This window comes from Malus domestica, chromosome 12, assembly GCF_042453785.1.
Source record: "Malus domestica chromosome 12, GDT2T_hap1".
NCBI classification, from domain to species: domain Eukaryota; kingdom Viridiplantae; phylum Streptophyta; class Magnoliopsida; order Rosales; family Rosaceae; genus Malus; species Malus domestica.
This window is the reverse complement of record NC_091672.1, coordinates 8,291,932-8,308,573: the sequence shown is the minus strand read 5'-3', so window position 1 is coordinate 8,308,573 and position 16,642 is coordinate 8,291,932. Positions and strand designations below refer to the sequence as shown.

Genomic DNA, 16,642 nt, shown 5'->3' with positions numbered 1-16,642 from the left:
TTAGTTAGTTGTGTTATTTGGTTGATTTCTGTGAGTTTGTGTTATTTAGTTTAAGTGTGGGGGAAGATTAACCAAAGTCTCTTTACATTAATTTACATTTAAAAAGAAAAAAAAAAAAAAAAAAGATAAAATTTAAAATTAATGAAAAAAAAAAATACATAAAAAAAAAAAATTTAAAAATTTAAAAAAAAAAAATTTTAAAAAAAAAAAAAAATTTAAAAAAAAAAAAAAAAAGTACAAATATTTTACAATAATGTAAACTAATAGTATTCATTGGTCGGGTGGTGCTTCGGTAGTAGGCGGGGCTTCAGCAGTCGGCGGGGCCACAGAAGGAGGAGGCGGCAGAGGTTGATCAGTTGGAGCTTCACTACGCGGTGCCGCTCCAGAAGACGAAGGCAGATGCGGTTGGAACAAACCCACAAACCTCCGATGATCAAGTAAAATTTGACCATCGGTGTCCTGCATCTGGTCAATCTTTCTCTTCATGCTGGTGGCATAATTGTGTGCAAGCTTGTGCAATTGTTTATTTTCATGCTTGAGTCCTTTAATCTCCTCTTTGAGACTCTGTATTTCAGCCACCAACGATTCAACATGACGGGTTCGGGCAAATAGGCGTTGGGCCATGTTGGACACGGAACCGGCACACTGCACGCTAAGAGCCAGAGACTCCTTAACCGCCAATTCATCAGACCGCCTAGCGAGCAGTCTGTTATCTCTAGGGGTGACAAGGTTCCGGGCCACCACCGTAGCAGTCATGTCATTTTTCATCATCGAATCCCCCACGGTAAGAGGACCGGTAGGGGATATGAAGGATGGCCGCCATATGTTGTCTGGTGAAGGCGGAGCTGCCTCTTCACCAATGTTCAAGTCAAAACGACGATCAGAAGGGCCAGACATTTTTCAGAGGTGGTGTTGAGAAAGAAGAGATCGGACAGGTTAAGATTTCGGAAGTGCAAGAAGAGAGTGTTTACTGGAGGGATAAGTGTGTTGTGGAGCAAGATTAACGCCTCTATAAAAAGGAAGAAATCAAAGAGGCGCTCCTCAGAAATCGATGAAGCGTCCTCTCGCAAATCGAAGAGGCGGGGCTCCTTTCTCAAAAGCCGGATTCTTTTCTCAAAAGAGGCGTTTCATTTCTTAAAGGCTGGGCTTGCTCAGAAACCACGAGCCGAACCCCGGATTTCAAAAGATCAATTTGTCCAGACGTGTCGTCACTTGTCACACGCAAATTGCTTTGCGAAATTCTCGGGCAGTTTGTCGAAGCACCAATTCAGAAATCGAAGAGGGAAATTCAACAGTCAAAGACACGCTAGCTTTCTCAAAAGCTGGGCTTCAACCCACGGGCAAATCTTCTTTTCCAGATTTATCCGCACGTGTCACATGCTACCTCTACAATCGACGATGCTCAGAGCTCGAAACGCCGATTCCAGATATCAATGAGGAATCTGCTTTGCGGAAATTACGGGCAGCTTTGTCAGAAAGCGCGTAATTTGTACTATTCATCCATCTACCGGCTGCCGACACTAAGTGAGAGAACAGTTCCGGTTGTGAAGACAAGTCCTATAAGTTTCTACCTTCGCCTTCCACAACAAAAGCACACTCTCTCAGCACACCCTCTCAACACTTCTTCATCTCCGAAAATGCATTCCCAAAGAATCCTCTCGAGTCACTCTGTGTTCCTCATTCCTTGGGATACTCCTGCGAACAACCCATTCAAAGCAAAAGTATTTCATATCATAAAGGTTGAAAGCAAGAGTATCTCATATCATGCATTCTCCATGTCCTTTTCCTTGTCTTTGTTCTAACCTGCAGGACATGGAGAAATTGCTCTCGAGTACTCGTCTTCCACTGCTGATGTACTCCAAAGAAGCTGCCACATCTATCCGAAGAACAGATAAGGCAAGCGAAAATGATACCAGCAGCATGTGTAGACAACGTGCAGAAGAAACAAGCAGAGAAGAATGCAGCTTGCACAATCATCCCAGCGGAAGGAGTCTGAGATGAAGAACTAGAGAAGCTGCCACATCTGCTTGGAGAACAAATAAGGAATTGAGCCTGCACAATCAACTCGAGAGCAGAAGGAATCTGAGTTGAAGAACTCAAGAAACTTCAACAACATCGCCAAAGAGCAAAGCTCCGCCGTACAATATCATAAAATCATCACTTGCAAGTGAAAAGCTAAGTGTCACCCTGTTCAAGAGGAAAGCTGTGGAAAGTCAACAAGCACGACCAATGATTACTTATTAGTTTTATTCATTATCTTTTATCGTAATTTTCAATTTTTCGTTTGCAATTTTTTTTTAATTAATTTTCTTGCGTTACTTAACTGAATTATTTCTTTTCTTTGCAGGAACTTTTGGTTATTTCCACCCTTGAAGTTGATTGCAGAATTTTAGCTTGGGGGGTCATCGCTTGATTTTACTGCAAATTAGGGAAGTTTTCAGTCTAATTGCTTTATTTTGTTTCTTATTATTTATTTATTTATTTTATTTTTATTTGCATTATAGTGTTTTCTGACATTGGGGACAATGTCAAGTTTAAGTGTGGGGGTAGAAATCTCCAGAATTTCATTTGTCTCTGTGTTGTTGTTTTTTGTGTTCTTAATTAGTTTTGTTTTCTTTTAAAAAAAATTTAAATTAAAAAAATTTCGGAAAATTTAAAAATAAAAAAAAATATTGTCTTGTTTCCCTTATTGTTTTGAATTAGATTTTTGTTAGTTTCCCGACCCAATGATATAATTGGATCAAATTTGAACCATGATCATCAAGAACTTAGTTAACATGTGTTTTATGAAATTCCTAATTCTCTTGTTAGTTATGTACATGTTTGATCATCTTTGAAAAACCAAATGCACATAGCCTTGTTGATGTGAAACTAAAGTATGACTTAAAGCTTCATATGTGAATTTAGTGACCATATACATCCTATGTGAGTTTTCGAGCCGATTGAAAGTGTGTGCATTTTTCATACACTCCTATTCTTTCATGTGTGAGGAACTTATGTGAGATACATCTCTAGAACTTGCGTAACGATCTTTCGAAATGTTTGTCATTGATTGCATGAACTTGGAAATGATAGAGGCATTAGGTTTACCACTATGGACCAAATAACCATGTTTCCCAAAGAAAAATGATATCATTAGATTGCCAATTTGAGCCGTGTATGTTGAGCCTTTTATTTCTTATCACCAGATATGTCTACCCTTATACCTGAAATTTTTTTCCTTACCCTTTCCAAGCGAGCAATGCGAGATTGTCTTATGAGAAACGTTTATGAAGTACTTTGAAGGTGTTTGGCAAAAGAATAAGTGTGGGGGTATTTCATGTTTGTATAAAAAAAAAAAAAAAAAAATTAAAAAAAAAAAAAAAAAAAAAAAGAGAAAAGAAAAAAGAAAGATTGTACACAAAGAAAATAAAAAGTTTTTAAAGTTTCAGTTAAGGGTGTGGTTGGAGGTGTTAGAAGAATCGTTGGAGATCTTGAGTTTTTATGAATCTAAAGAAAAGAATTGCTTGCAATGTAGCTTGGAACTTGTGTTTTCCTATTCTTTCATTTCAATAACCCTCTCCCTAAACCTCATTACATCCAATAAAAGTCCTCTTGATTTAAGTTTTGCAATTATGATTGTGGAGATGAGATCTTTATGCAAGCTTATAGTAGAAATTTCACATTTGATTCTTTGAGCGAAACACATTAAAACTAAACACATGTGTGATTGAGTGCATATCCCGTGAGAAGTTCGCTAGTTTGCATATGATGATTTTAAAAATAAAAACTTGAAATTGCATTAGCATGGCTATTTCACACACTACACTTCAAGGATGATTCAAAGATTACTGCTGATATTTGAATAAGGAAAATGAACTTGGATTAGTTTGTTTGGTGCTAGCTATGGTTCTTGATGATTTGTTTTCTCGAATGAAATTCTATGAGAGTCACATAGGGGGAAACTAATGTTTTTCATGTTATTACTTTTCATGTTTTCTTTGTTTTGCTCGAGGACTAGCAAAAGTTAAGTGTGGGGGTATTTGATCGGATCATATTTATATATATTTTTACTTCAAATTTACCCGTCTTTTCTTAGTTAGTTCCTTATATTTTTGAGCTATTTACGTTATTTTTGTGTTTATAGGATTTGTTATGCAAAGAAAATAAAAATAGAATAAGTGAAATTTTATTCGTGAAAAGCAAATTTAAATTACAATATTGCTAACTCATTGTGACGCTAAATGATAAACCAATATTTAAACTTTATATTTCATCATTTTATATTTCATCATTTTATATTTCTTTTCTTGTCTAATTTATTTGGAAGCTTTAAGTATTTATGATACTTTTGATATATTGTGTTTGTAGGAGTAACATGATCCAAAGAACTTATTTTTCTGCTATGTGGGGCTGCTAGAAACTAAATGAAAATAAAAGGAGAGCATCGGGAGGAGAATATAGAGGAAAGCAAGCTGCCTTTGCAGCTGGAGGAAAGCAGGTCAGCGACAAAGGGATCCAAGGAAGTCAGAAGAATTAGGGGACAGCAACTGGCAAAGCAGAGGAAATGGAGGAGTCCACACGGGGGACGGAAAAAAAGAATCCAAAGAAGGGGAGAGAGACTGGCAGATCAGAGAAATAGAAAGAGGGGAATAAAAGCAGAAGGGAAGACAGGCAACAAGGGGGTCTGAGGAGCGGGAGAAAGGGGCTGCCCCTTGGGCAGCTTGCAGAGACGCAAGGGACAGGGTGAGCACAGGGAGCTGCCCTTTTGGGCAGCGTGAGAGGCGAGAGGGAAACGGAGAGGAGGGAGTCCAGAGGAAAGCTGCCATTTGGCAGCTTGATGAGGGGGGATAAGAAAAAGGTCAGGGAGAGCAGAAAGAGGACAGAGGGATAGACACGGGAAGAAGAAGCAGAAAGCTGCCTTGCAGCAGAACACGCGGGCAGAGGAGAGCATGGGCGCAGGGGCGTAGACAAACAGAAGCACAGTGAGGGCAGAGAGCAAAGCTTCACTTCCTTTTCTTTCGGTTTAATCTTTCCAAACTCCTATTTTATTTCTATTTTTAATAATGTGTAAATAAATTGATTTTGGCTAGAGGTTAATTCAAAGCCATGATTAGTAGTAAAGGTTGCTAGTCACAATCACGTTAAGTAAATTCTTGGCAAGAGTATCATGCTTTTCATAGTTACGAATGCCTCGTCAATGCTTATAGTTTTCACAAAGTTTAATGATCTTTGATTGTATCTCTATTGTGCTTTCCACGTAGGGGACTTTTGAAGAATGTTTTGAATTGTTGTATGCGTTTTCCCGTCCAATTCAATAACTTAAGGAAAACTTGAAGATTAAAAAAGTGCTGTTCACGGTTAATCTGGAGTATTGAGATTCACAACTTATTGAAAGAACAACTGAAAATTAATTTAGGTTGCATATGTGTCATGTGTGGAGAAGAACCCTCTAGCTAGTCTGTCATTTATCATTTTACCTTAATTTTATGTTTTTGTCAATTCTGTAATTTAATTAAGTTTAATTTACTTTTCATCAAAACCAAACACCCATCCATTATTAAATTATATTATTTAGTTAGTTTTCTTTATTGTTAGTCTTTTAATTCAATTTCCGTCCATTTCAGTTCTTAGTGTTTAATCAGATCATTTTCATTATTTTGAGTCATCCTAAGTGTGTTTCGAGTTATTAGAGTTTTTAGCCTAGTTTTGTATCATTGAGTCTTGTTTAATATTTTTAAATTAATTTAGAATAGATTAGCAATCCCTCCTAATCCCCGGCCTAGAACGATACCCTACTTACATCTATACTACAATTGTCAAAAAGAGGGTTTAATTTGTGTGTCAAGTAATTCTCGCATCAATAAGCACCACCACGACCCATCTGACCATAACTGCCTAATCCAAAGCTCTGCTGAATCGGCGCTGAAGGTGGCATAGCAGACTGGTGAGATCTCTGCTGACTTTGGGAACACTGAGCAGCCCTATGTCCCTTCTGCCCACAAGTGTAGCAAGCACCACCACTACCACTTCTCCTACACTCTCCATGATGTCTAAAATTACAACGGCGGCACAACGGAGCACCAGAACCACCAGCACCACCAAAATCTCTCTATCTCTGAAACCTGGGTCCACCAGCAAATCTTCCACCTCTCCTCGGGCCTGTGAGACTAAATCCTCCACTGGAAGAACTCGAGCTCGCTCCACTTTTCTTGAAATTATGTGTCTTACGGGGTCCTTGAGTGGAGATACCTTTACCCCTATCCTCTTTCTTCTGATTATCATTCTTATCTTCATCATCCTCACTGTTACTAGGAAGGTTGTCGGAATCCTCCATCCGAACCAAAATCTCAGAAAACTCATGATAATCGGTGCAATGAATCGCACTAGCAAAAGTCCGCCATTTCCTCTTAGTTCCTAGCTTAAAACGACGAAGCATCTCTGGCTGATTACCAACTGTATCAGGATCATAACGAGATAAGTCTGTAAATTTCCTGTAATACTCATGCACTGACATATTCTTTTGCTTCATTTGAGTGAACTCCTGCTTCTTACGGTCAATGTACTCCGGAGGAACAAATCTTTTCATAAAATTCTCTTTGAATACTTCCCAGTCAGCTGCCATCTCAGGCGATATAAACTTAGTCTGATTTACCCACCAAGCTGCTGGCTCTCGTCCTAAAAACCAAGTAGTGGTCTCCACCCATCTATTAGCAGGAAGATTCCCTTGACTCTGCATCACTTGAAAAGTCTTCTCAATATGGTCTAACCATTTTTTGGCCCCTTCATGACCCTCATTGCCCATGAAACGGTCCAATTTCAGATTATACATAGTCTCTAAGGGTGTTCTTTGAGGAGGAGTAGGAAGACGGATTGCATTCTGAAAGGCATGGGCCATCGCTTCCCCTAATTGAGTTATATCAGGGAAATTAGACTCAGAAGCACGGCGTGATTCCCTACGAGGCGGCATAGTTCTGACAGAAGACACCAAAAGATCATTAGAGCATTAACAATTTATACAGGACTGCAACCTAGGCTCTGATACCAAACTGACACACCCCGATCCTAGAATCAAGGCGTGCTGGCTGTCACGTAAGTGTGACGTAACCAAAAGTGCGACGCGGAAGCAAAAGATAAGAGAAACACGAATAAACAAAAACCAAATACAAGCAATAATAACCAAGTAACGTGTTAGTGTAAGTTTAAGTGTGAAACACACAAATTCAGAGCTTAAGAACTAGGTGCAGTCAAGTAGGACCATAACTAAAATACAACACCCGCAGGTGAGTCCTACATTTATGTATTCTGTCAGTACGTCATGGGAATCCTCGTGGGCCACCAACGCTGCTAACTAGAACCTGGGGAGGCGCAAAACAAAATTGAGTGGGTCAGTAAAACCAAAGCCTTTCGAAAACATTTCATCAAAAACAATTCTAACTCCTCGCTGTAAAACCTGTATACTTTCCCAGAAAATAACCTAATAGTAAATAATTCCTCATATATCTCAAATCATCAATCTTTATCAATTCCAGAAAATATGCCATGCCATAAATGTCAATAACAGATTATGAATGCATCAATATAACAGGTGACATAATGAATCAACCGGAGACCCTGCAGTTGATCCTGTACGGTTAATTCCATAGCTCAAAATTCAAACCAACCGGAGTCACCACGGTGACCTGTACTGCATTACTCTGCACATAAGTCGGAACTACCTGAAGTAGTCTGTACAACAAGAATGGTGTAATAATACGCTCTAATGCTTCTCTCAACAATCATTTGTGCACATAATCTAAGGTCACCTACCAGTCGGAACCACCTCTAGTGATCTGTACGACTAGCATGTCGGAACCCTCTCATGGTCTGTACGACATGCACCTACTTGGATCCAAAGTGAGCGTGCGGTGCGGTGAATACTATAAGCACTAACACCACAATTCACATCATCAATGATTCACATAAATAACATAAAACTCACTTGATACTCATTTGTACGTCTACACTACCAATTCATATATATATATGCATCAATTACTAATTCATATAATTCATAATATGCATGCATGGCATTTGAAAACATACTTTCATTTAAATTCAATTTCTGGGAAAAATCAATAGTATATAGGTAATAACAGAAAATAACTGCCCACTCACTGATAAGTCGAAAGGTCGTAACCCCCGTGACGCCATTGGATCCGCTCGTCCTCGGGATAGGTATCACCTATATACGAAACAACTAAAACAACGTTATTTAAAGCACATAACCGACAATTCGTAATAATTTCTCATACGGTGCTCAATTGGGTATATGAATATACCACAGTGACCTACTCGACGTCACGGACACCGAGGTATTTGTAGAAAAAAATTTCGAGGCTGCACGCGCCCCCACGCGCCGGGAGGGGCACGGACCTACGCGTGCCACGCGCGTCATCTTCTTCCTCCAGTCGCCGGACTGGTTTTTCCGGTCATCGGAAAACTGGAGATTTTTCAATCTCCTTGTTCTTCGTCATTTCTCAACCATTTTTCACGCATTTTATATCAAAATGAAACCCTAATCATGTAGAATCACATTACACTACTTGAAGGCTCTAAAAACTACGAAATCTCACCGGAGAAATTTCAAGAAAATTGGCCAACTTCGAACTCAACGATCCCGACGTCCAAAACCTTCAAACTAAGAACTCCGAGCTTCCTTAGGACCTCACTAAGCTCACTATAAGCTTAGAATTCCTTGAAAATCAACACATCACGAATGCATGAACAGTACTCAAATCGGACCTTGAGTTTTCAACGTGATATCGAGGGTTCTAAGTTCTAAAAATGGTACCATTCAACTCAGGAGGTCGAAAGGATGAAGAACCTTACCCTTTTGGCGTCGATCCGTGATGATTGGAGGGTTTTATGCTTTGGTCCGTACGTTTTCGAGAGGGAGAAAGTGAGACTGAAACGGAGAGGAGAGAGAGAGAGCACGAGGGGAGAGAGAGGAAGGGTTTGACCCGTGTGTATGTGTGTGTGGTCCATCCCAAAATAATCACCATCCATTTCCTTAACTCCCTAACCACAAAAATACAACCTTATCCAATTTAAATTTTCCAAAACTTAGGAAATATGCATATTCAATAACATAGCACACACATACCTTAATAACCGTCAAGGGTACTTTCATCATTTCACAACCTCGATAAATAGAATCTTGGGACGGGCTGTGACAACCTATATCACAAGTTAATTATTTTTATGTATCTATATGACAGATTCTTTTTTATAATCAACATGTCACAAATTAATGTGTCTTGCTTGTAGGTATATTATGTTTTTTCCTACCTTTTAGTTAGGTTTCATATCTCGCTTACAGGTATAGTATATATTTATATATTTGTTACTTGAGTTAAGGTAGAATGTTTTGTAGATAATTTATGTTAGTATATTAGTTTTTGTTGTTGTAAGATATTAATTAGATTTTTTGGAGTTGAAAAATGCATAATATTAGAAGATTTTAATTGATTTTTAATATTTTAAAAATATATAAAATGAGTATAAAAGAAATAAAAACATGTAATTAGATAATTGGACTCACTCCTAAAAATCATCTATGTTTTTGGACCTAGATCTAAAAACCCCTATATATATGTGTGTGTGTGCGTGTATATATAATGCATACAAATAATTCACCTACAAATAAAGGAGATTTGGTTAAAAATAATATATCTACTACTTTCAATTTTCCTATTTTTTTTTTTTTACAAATATAATGTACCTACAATATAATTTACCTATTGTTTAATCAAATAAAAAATAACGTATCTATTGTTTCATTTTAATGGTGATAATTTGTCTTGGTTTAGTTTTTACAAAATAATTTAGGCACTGTTTAACTTGACCAAAATAATGTAACTACTATTTTAATTTACCTACAAAATAAATGCTATTTGATTCAAAATTAATTTACTTATTATTTACATATAAATATAGATAAATTATTTTTAACATGCATATATAATAACAAATAAAAAATATCTAATCTATGTAAAATAATTTACCTACAATTATCTAATTACATAGATTAGTGTAATACTATTTATAACTTATATATACACTAATCTATGTAAAATATTAGTAACATGCATATATAGTAACATGTTATATATACACTAATATTTTACATAGATTAGTGTATATATAACATGTTACTATATATGCATGTTACTAATATTTATGATACAAGAAAGGTAAATTTCCATATGGGGTTAATTGATAATCATAATTAGGGTGAGTAATACTATTTATTGACATAATTAGGGTTTTGTGGCATAAGTTGTAAATATGTTGTAATAATTGGTTACATATTTGTCTACATGGTAGTCTATTTGAAATTTGAGTTTTATTTGAATATTGATTATTGGGTGGGTTTTTGTTTGGAAAATAGGAGTTTCAAGGGCCTTTCTCTAAAGAACCCTTTCTTTCATCTTTTATTTTAAAAGTGAAAAATTAATAATTCATTTTTAATTTAGTGAAATGAAGAACTACATATAAAATAGATAGCCAAACCTTCTCAAAGCCACCCATACTTATTACATCCACATACAAATTCTCCCCTCTTGAATTCACATATATAAACAGTAATTTATATGGAATCAAAGATCCATACTTCTATAATTACAGTAAAAGTTTAAAACCACCTTTAAATATTCTATAAAAAAAATAAAAACTAAATCTCAGAAATGCGTATCAGTCCAAGGTCTCAAGTTCTCAGAGTGGGAATTACTGATTAGAACAGTTAATTCTCTGGTCCTTTTGAATGAATCAAGCATGCCATTTGAAAACCAATGTAACTTTTGTCCATATTGCCTAGACCATTGAACCAAAACAGGACAATTTCACTACAAAAATCCGATTTTTTCTTACTTTTAAATGAATCAAGCATGGCATTTTAAGACTTTGTATAAAAGATTATATAAACCAACTAAAAATCCCATCTTTTCCTACTTTTGAATGAATCAAGCATGTCATTTCAAAACATATATAACTTTAGTCCTAAAAACAAATTCACAAAACACACACTCAGGCACAGACACCAACTAAATTGCAATATCAAAACAAAAGTAACTTTTGTTCTTAAAACCAAGAACCATATGCATACCAAAATCACAAATCTTATTTTCCAGACATAGAGGTCAAAATCTAAATGAAGGAAAGTCTACCTTCTCAAGGTGTAATTCTCCACCTGGTATTGCACCCTCCCAAATCCTTTGCACATGGTACACTGCAATGCCTGCCAACCATTGTAAGTTCCACAGTTCTTGCACTTCAAGACTACATTTAAGAAATCATCCAACTTCAATACACTATGAACCTAGTAAGGTCATCAAGTTCACCAATAAAAAAATTCACAGCTAAGATTTTCTTATACCTGATTTCGCAGCTTAGAGAGCAACCATCAACAGTACCATGATTTTGGAAATTTACACATAAAATGTTCTAAATTGTTGTGTGCAAATGACTTATGAATGAAAGAGAATGGTGCCCAGCACAATAAAAGTAGTATACTACAAAAAAAATAGAAAGGCAGCACCTTTACACAATAATACATAATTTTCATTTTCTATAGTTTTAGCATGTTTTTTTGTTAGATGATCAATCTACACACACACGCGCATATGTACATGGATATATACAACATAGAAAATAAACATAACTAAAGATAAGGACCACCATCAAAATTGAACGAATAATGAAATTACCTTTGACATATCACCTTCTTTCCCATCTCTAATGCTGCCGTAAGTCCCTAAAGTAGCAACTGCCTGAAACATGAAGAAAACGATAGCAGAATACCCCACTCAGTATTATGCAAGTTCCCAAGAGTAGTCCACCACCTCATAACCTACTGCTAAACTACAAATGCAGTTTAGCTTGATCATCAAATCACACATTCACAGCCAGAAATCAAAAGCCTAAATTATGGACATTCATTAAAAGGGTATGTAAATAAGAAATGAAAAAGGAACCTGCATTCGGTTTCTTGAGAAGCAAAAGGGCAGAAAGCAACCAACACACAGACAAATGAACATCAAAATCCACTTAATCCATATATAAGAAGAAATACTCTACGCACATACTTTTGAGCAACAGAAATTATACTGAAAAATTGAAATTATTATTGATAAGCCCACCAAAGTTTCTCAATCACTTCGAGTGTCAACTCATTGTTCGCAAAAGATATACAAAATAGTATATTAGTTGGGTTACGCATAGTAATGCACTCTTACAGTGATTCTCACATGTTGAAAGACCGACAATCAGATTGTTGCACGTGCAAAAAACATGTTATACGAATCATATATAAGAGAAAGTACTATATAGGTATACTTCAAAGAAACAAACTTTATATGAAAACTCGAAATTATTATTATATTATACAATAAACTTTGAAGTGTTATCCATTGGTAAATTTTTAGTATTAATTCTATTGGATTATCCATAAGAAATTAAAAATCCAAATCTGCATCAATTCTTAGTTCAAAGTTCAAACCAACAGCCACTGTGCTTATGTGGTCTAGACCCAAACAGTATGAAAATCCAAGCAAAACAACCGAGGAAGTCTATTTACCTAGCCGAAGCATGAGCTATGTCAAATCCACCTGTATGTCAAAACACTGTACACATGTTTCATAAAATAAAAAATCCAAATAGAAAATCATGACAAAAAATTGGATTAATTGACACTAATCCAAGTCAATGAAATAGCCAAGGTCAAGAATCCATACCCGAATACACTTGTTTCCCACAGTTCCTGCACCCAATCAAAAATCAATAAATCGTACTAATACCAAATTTGGACGGATGTATTAGCATCTTGCATTCAAATTTCAAAAATCAACTCAAAAGAAAATAACCCATAAAAAGTGTAGAAAAGTTTGAAAATGTGTCAAGGAGTGGTGTTCATATACACATTACATTCATGTGTTCAGGTGTTCCTTACAATATGCAGAACTTAATTAACTTGCACAACACTAATTTACTGCTAATTCACCAACTTAAATATTGCCTCTTAAAATAAGACATGAAAAGGTGTTAGCCTTACACAACGCACGACACAAAAAATCGCAAGACCTCCAAAACTTCCCGACTGCCCAAAATTCACAGTTGTTATATAATCAACAAAACCCACTGCAAAATGTTTTATTCAATAGTTTTCAATACCGCTAAAAATACACATGTTAATACAGGGAGTTATACAAAATGTAAATTATGGTATTCTTCCCTAACTTGTAGAAGACTGCCAGTCCTAAACTCTTTTCAATGTACCCCAAGTTAGTAATGATCTACTGTAAGTTCTTTTGGTCGGGATAGCAATTGAATGCAATCTCAGCGTGAAGCTTACCAGATGCATGGAGCTATACAACACCTATGATGTATGCATTCCAAGATACGTTTCATCTCTTCATATTTTATGTCTCGCCCGATAGTAAACTCCTCTGTTCTTCGGATTTTTCTGTTGTCTTGCATCTTGCGCAGTAAAAAAATGAACGGATTTAAAGGTTGCATCTTCTAAGTAGTCTTTAGAGGTCGCATTTGGTGCGATGGCAAGTGCCTTCGCCCATGAGCGGTAGGTCTCGGGTTCGAGACTTGGGAGCAGCCTCTCCATAAATGGGGGTAAGGCTAGCCGACATTCACCTCTCCCAGACCCTGCGTAAAGCGGGAGCCTTGTGCACTGGGTACGACCTTTATCTTCTAAGTAGTCTTTGATCTCAGGCAGTGGCCACCAGTGACACATGAGTAATTGTCACTCAGTAATTCATAATTCACTAGAAATACAAAATATTATCAAGTAAGTTATAACTGGAAAAACATAAACAACTTACAGCCTCCAGCTGTATGAAAATGCTTGTTTAATTTTCTTCTGCTGCTTTTTGAGATGGAAATGAAGGCTTATTCTTGTCATGTGCTCAATGATATCAATTTCAGCTTGCTCCCAAACGTACTGCAAAAGCTAAAAGAAAGTTAAAAGACTTTGCAAGTAAAACAATAGCCGCTAATTTTTCTCCAAAATTTTCAGATATCTCATTCCTAACCATACATCCAAATAAAATAAAAGTAAAAACACAGTACCGATACAACCAAAATTTGAACCTGAAAATCCATCTTCAAAGTTCTAGGATTCATATAACCGACCCCATTTAGTGGGAAAATGCTTTGTTGTTGTTGTTGTAAAGTTCTATCAAATGCGAGCATTTACTGAATTTTAAGAAGTTGTATTGTTAAAACTTAAATCCCATGATGAACTCACCTCCTTAATCTTTTCTAAAGAAGCAATAATTCACATAATGTATCCAAATAAGAAAACAACATATGATTCATGCTATCTTATACTTTCATATCCAAGTTATGTTTATGCAAATCATGAGAGGCACACATTCCCCTGCATTCGCCCTAAGTTAAAAAGAAACCATCTCCTCCATCATTCAATGTCCAAGCGGATTAGCATGTGGAGTAATAGAATATCAAAACGCAAGTTACAATTTTTAATGTACTTTAATAATTATTTCTTCAACTTTACCTCCAAGTAGTTCTTCCAATGGAAATAATTGATTTCAAGTGCCTAACCAGTGAGGCACCTTTTCTTTCCCACACTCTGCTTAACAATCCATGAACCCTGAAGAGAGAAGAGTCAGTTATAAGTTAATTGATCTTAGTTGGTTCCATAACTTGCTAATATGAAAAGAGAGCAAAACAAAAAAAGTTAATCGAAGGATTTTACAAAAACTACAAAAATTGACTAAATCTCACATCAAAAGAACCCAGAAATTTAATGAAGAATTCTCCACAACCCACAAATTTAAACGTAAAATTCTACAAAATCATGAAAAATTTAATACAATCTAATTATATTAATCACCAATTTAAATTAGATCTTCACATCCAATAAGTAACAGAGTTTAATAACATTATACCTAAAGAAACCCCAAATTTCCAGTCAAAGGAAAATTAATACAACCTCTGCAAAAAATAATCAGGAGATAAAAACCCAAATCTCAGAAAGTATAATCAGCAAATTAATCATATAAATTGTGATCAGGAATAAAATTTAGGAGGAGGGTAAGATTGGAAACGCACAGAGAGGTTGATAGGACCCATTATGTAGGAATGGAGAAGAAAAGGAAAATGCAAGGAAAGTAAGAAATAAAATAACAATTCTTTTTATTCATGCCTTTCCCAAATGGTAAAAGGAGGCTTATATACAACCCTAGAAGAGGAGTGCCCAAATGGGAACACATCTCTATCCTCGGAACCGTTGGATGAAGCCAATTACTACAAAGATAAGACAAAATACCATAAAGATATAAACCCAATAACTAGGATCCTAACATTCCATCCCCCTTAAAATAAGGCATGTCCTCATGCCGTCAAGTGGGCATGTAGAGGCTTGTGCTACTTGATCTCTCAAGCCTTGGGGTTCCAGAAATTATCATGATGGATGCAGCCAAAATCAGTGCAGTGTGAATCTCCAAATAGATCACAATTCCACTCCAAAGGATCAGAAGACCTTGAGTCAGGAAGGAGATGGCAGGCCACTGGTGGAAGACAGAAAAGCATACACCATGATGCCATGTAAGAAAATGCCTTATTGCATTAAAGATGGCAATAGATAGTGCATGTTGTACCAATATCACCCATTTCATAACCAGCAGCATGTCCGGTGAATGGTCAAGTAAGATACGAGTTTCTTCATCATCTTCGAAAGCCTTCACATCATGCTTAGTAAGTAGGTTGGAGGTCCAAAAATAGTATGGAAAATAACTTGTCACAAAGCAATTGAATACCTCAACTCTTCCCAAATATTTTGCTTGGAAATTCAGAAGTATGTGGAATTAGTTTAGAATTCAAGGACTACCCTTGCCACCAAGTCTCGAGAAGAGTGATGAAACCAATGAGGTATTGCAGATCCACCTTATGCCGATATGATCCCCCAATTAATCCATACAGTGGTATAGTGAGGGAGGCCATAATTCCATGTATCAGTGCTTGTGATATTGCCTTGGTCTCCTTTTGCAAATTTGAACCATAACGTTGAGCATTGTTATCAGAGGACACGGAGATGAGAACGATAGCATACCACATCAAGTTGGGTTGGTTGGTCTTGCAGTAACTCTCAATTAAATCCAATGTTTTAAAAGGCTCGCCTCAAGGCGCCATGTGAGGCTGGACTTGAGGGTTGCCACCTTTGTTTTTAGGGAGTGGGCGGAAGGCGTCGCCAGAGCCGCCTAGGTGCGCCTCAGGCGATTTCAGGCAATTTTATTTTTATTTTTTTAACTCCCAAACCAAATTTTGGGTAGGATTTTAACTACCTCATACCTCTTCCTTGCACTATCATCTCTCTACCTTGTTTTCTGATTTTTATTTTTTATATAATGGATGTGTGTGCCGTCAGCGTGCATTGTTATATGTGTGCTTATTGTGCTTTTCATCCTCTATTATATATATATAAAGGTCGTACCCAGTGCACAAGGCTCCCGCTTTACGCAGGGTCTGGGAGAGGTGAATGTCGGCTAGCCTTACCCCCATTTATGGAGAGGCTGCTCCCAACCTCTATTATATATATATATATATATATATATATATATATGTATATATATATATATGTATATATATATAA

The 16,642-nt window shown here is 36.4% G+C and overlaps 1 protein-coding gene across 10 annotated transcripts; it reads right to left on the bottom strand.

Moving 5' to 3' along the window:
* Nucleotides 1–5,848: 5,848 nt before the first annotated feature.
* On the bottom strand, nt 5,849–15,024 carry LOC139190209 (uncharacterized). 10 transcript variants are annotated; one of them, XM_070810147.1, is made up of 10 exons: nt 14,940–15,024; nt 14,546–14,641; nt 13,370–13,969; nt 12,753–12,778; nt 12,596–12,641; nt 11,727–11,789; nt 11,187–11,248; nt 8,137–8,203; nt 7,274–7,337; nt 5,849–6,953 (listed from the first exon to the last, which is right to left on the bottom strand). In XM_070810147.1, exon 10 carries the CDS (start codon nt 6,947–6,949, stop codon nt 6,092–6,094), a length of 858 nt encoding a protein of 285 aa, XP_070666248.1. In that variant the 5' UTR covers nt 6,950–6,953; nt 7,274–7,337; nt 8,137–8,203; nt 11,187–11,248; nt 11,727–11,789; nt 12,596–12,641; nt 12,753–12,778; nt 13,370–13,969; nt 14,546–14,641; nt 14,940–15,024; the 3' UTR covers nt 5,849–6,091. The 10 variants fall into 10 exon arrangements, 9 of the variants coding, with proteins under 9 accessions (XP_070666248.1, XP_070666247.1, XP_070666246.1 ...); XM_070810146.1 differs by lacking the exon at nt 14,940–15,024 and having other exon boundaries at nt 11,187–11,257; nt 14,546–14,793; XM_070810145.1 differs by lacking the exon at nt 14,940–15,024 and having other exon boundaries at nt 14,546–14,793.
* Between the last annotated feature and the right edge of the window lie 1,618 nt (nt 15,025–16,642).

Coding starts and splice junctions, on each gene's coding strand:
- LOC139190209 (XM_070810147.1), bottom strand. CDS start 6,949: ATGCCGCCTCGTAGGGAATCACGCCGTGCTTCTGAGTCTAATTTCCCT.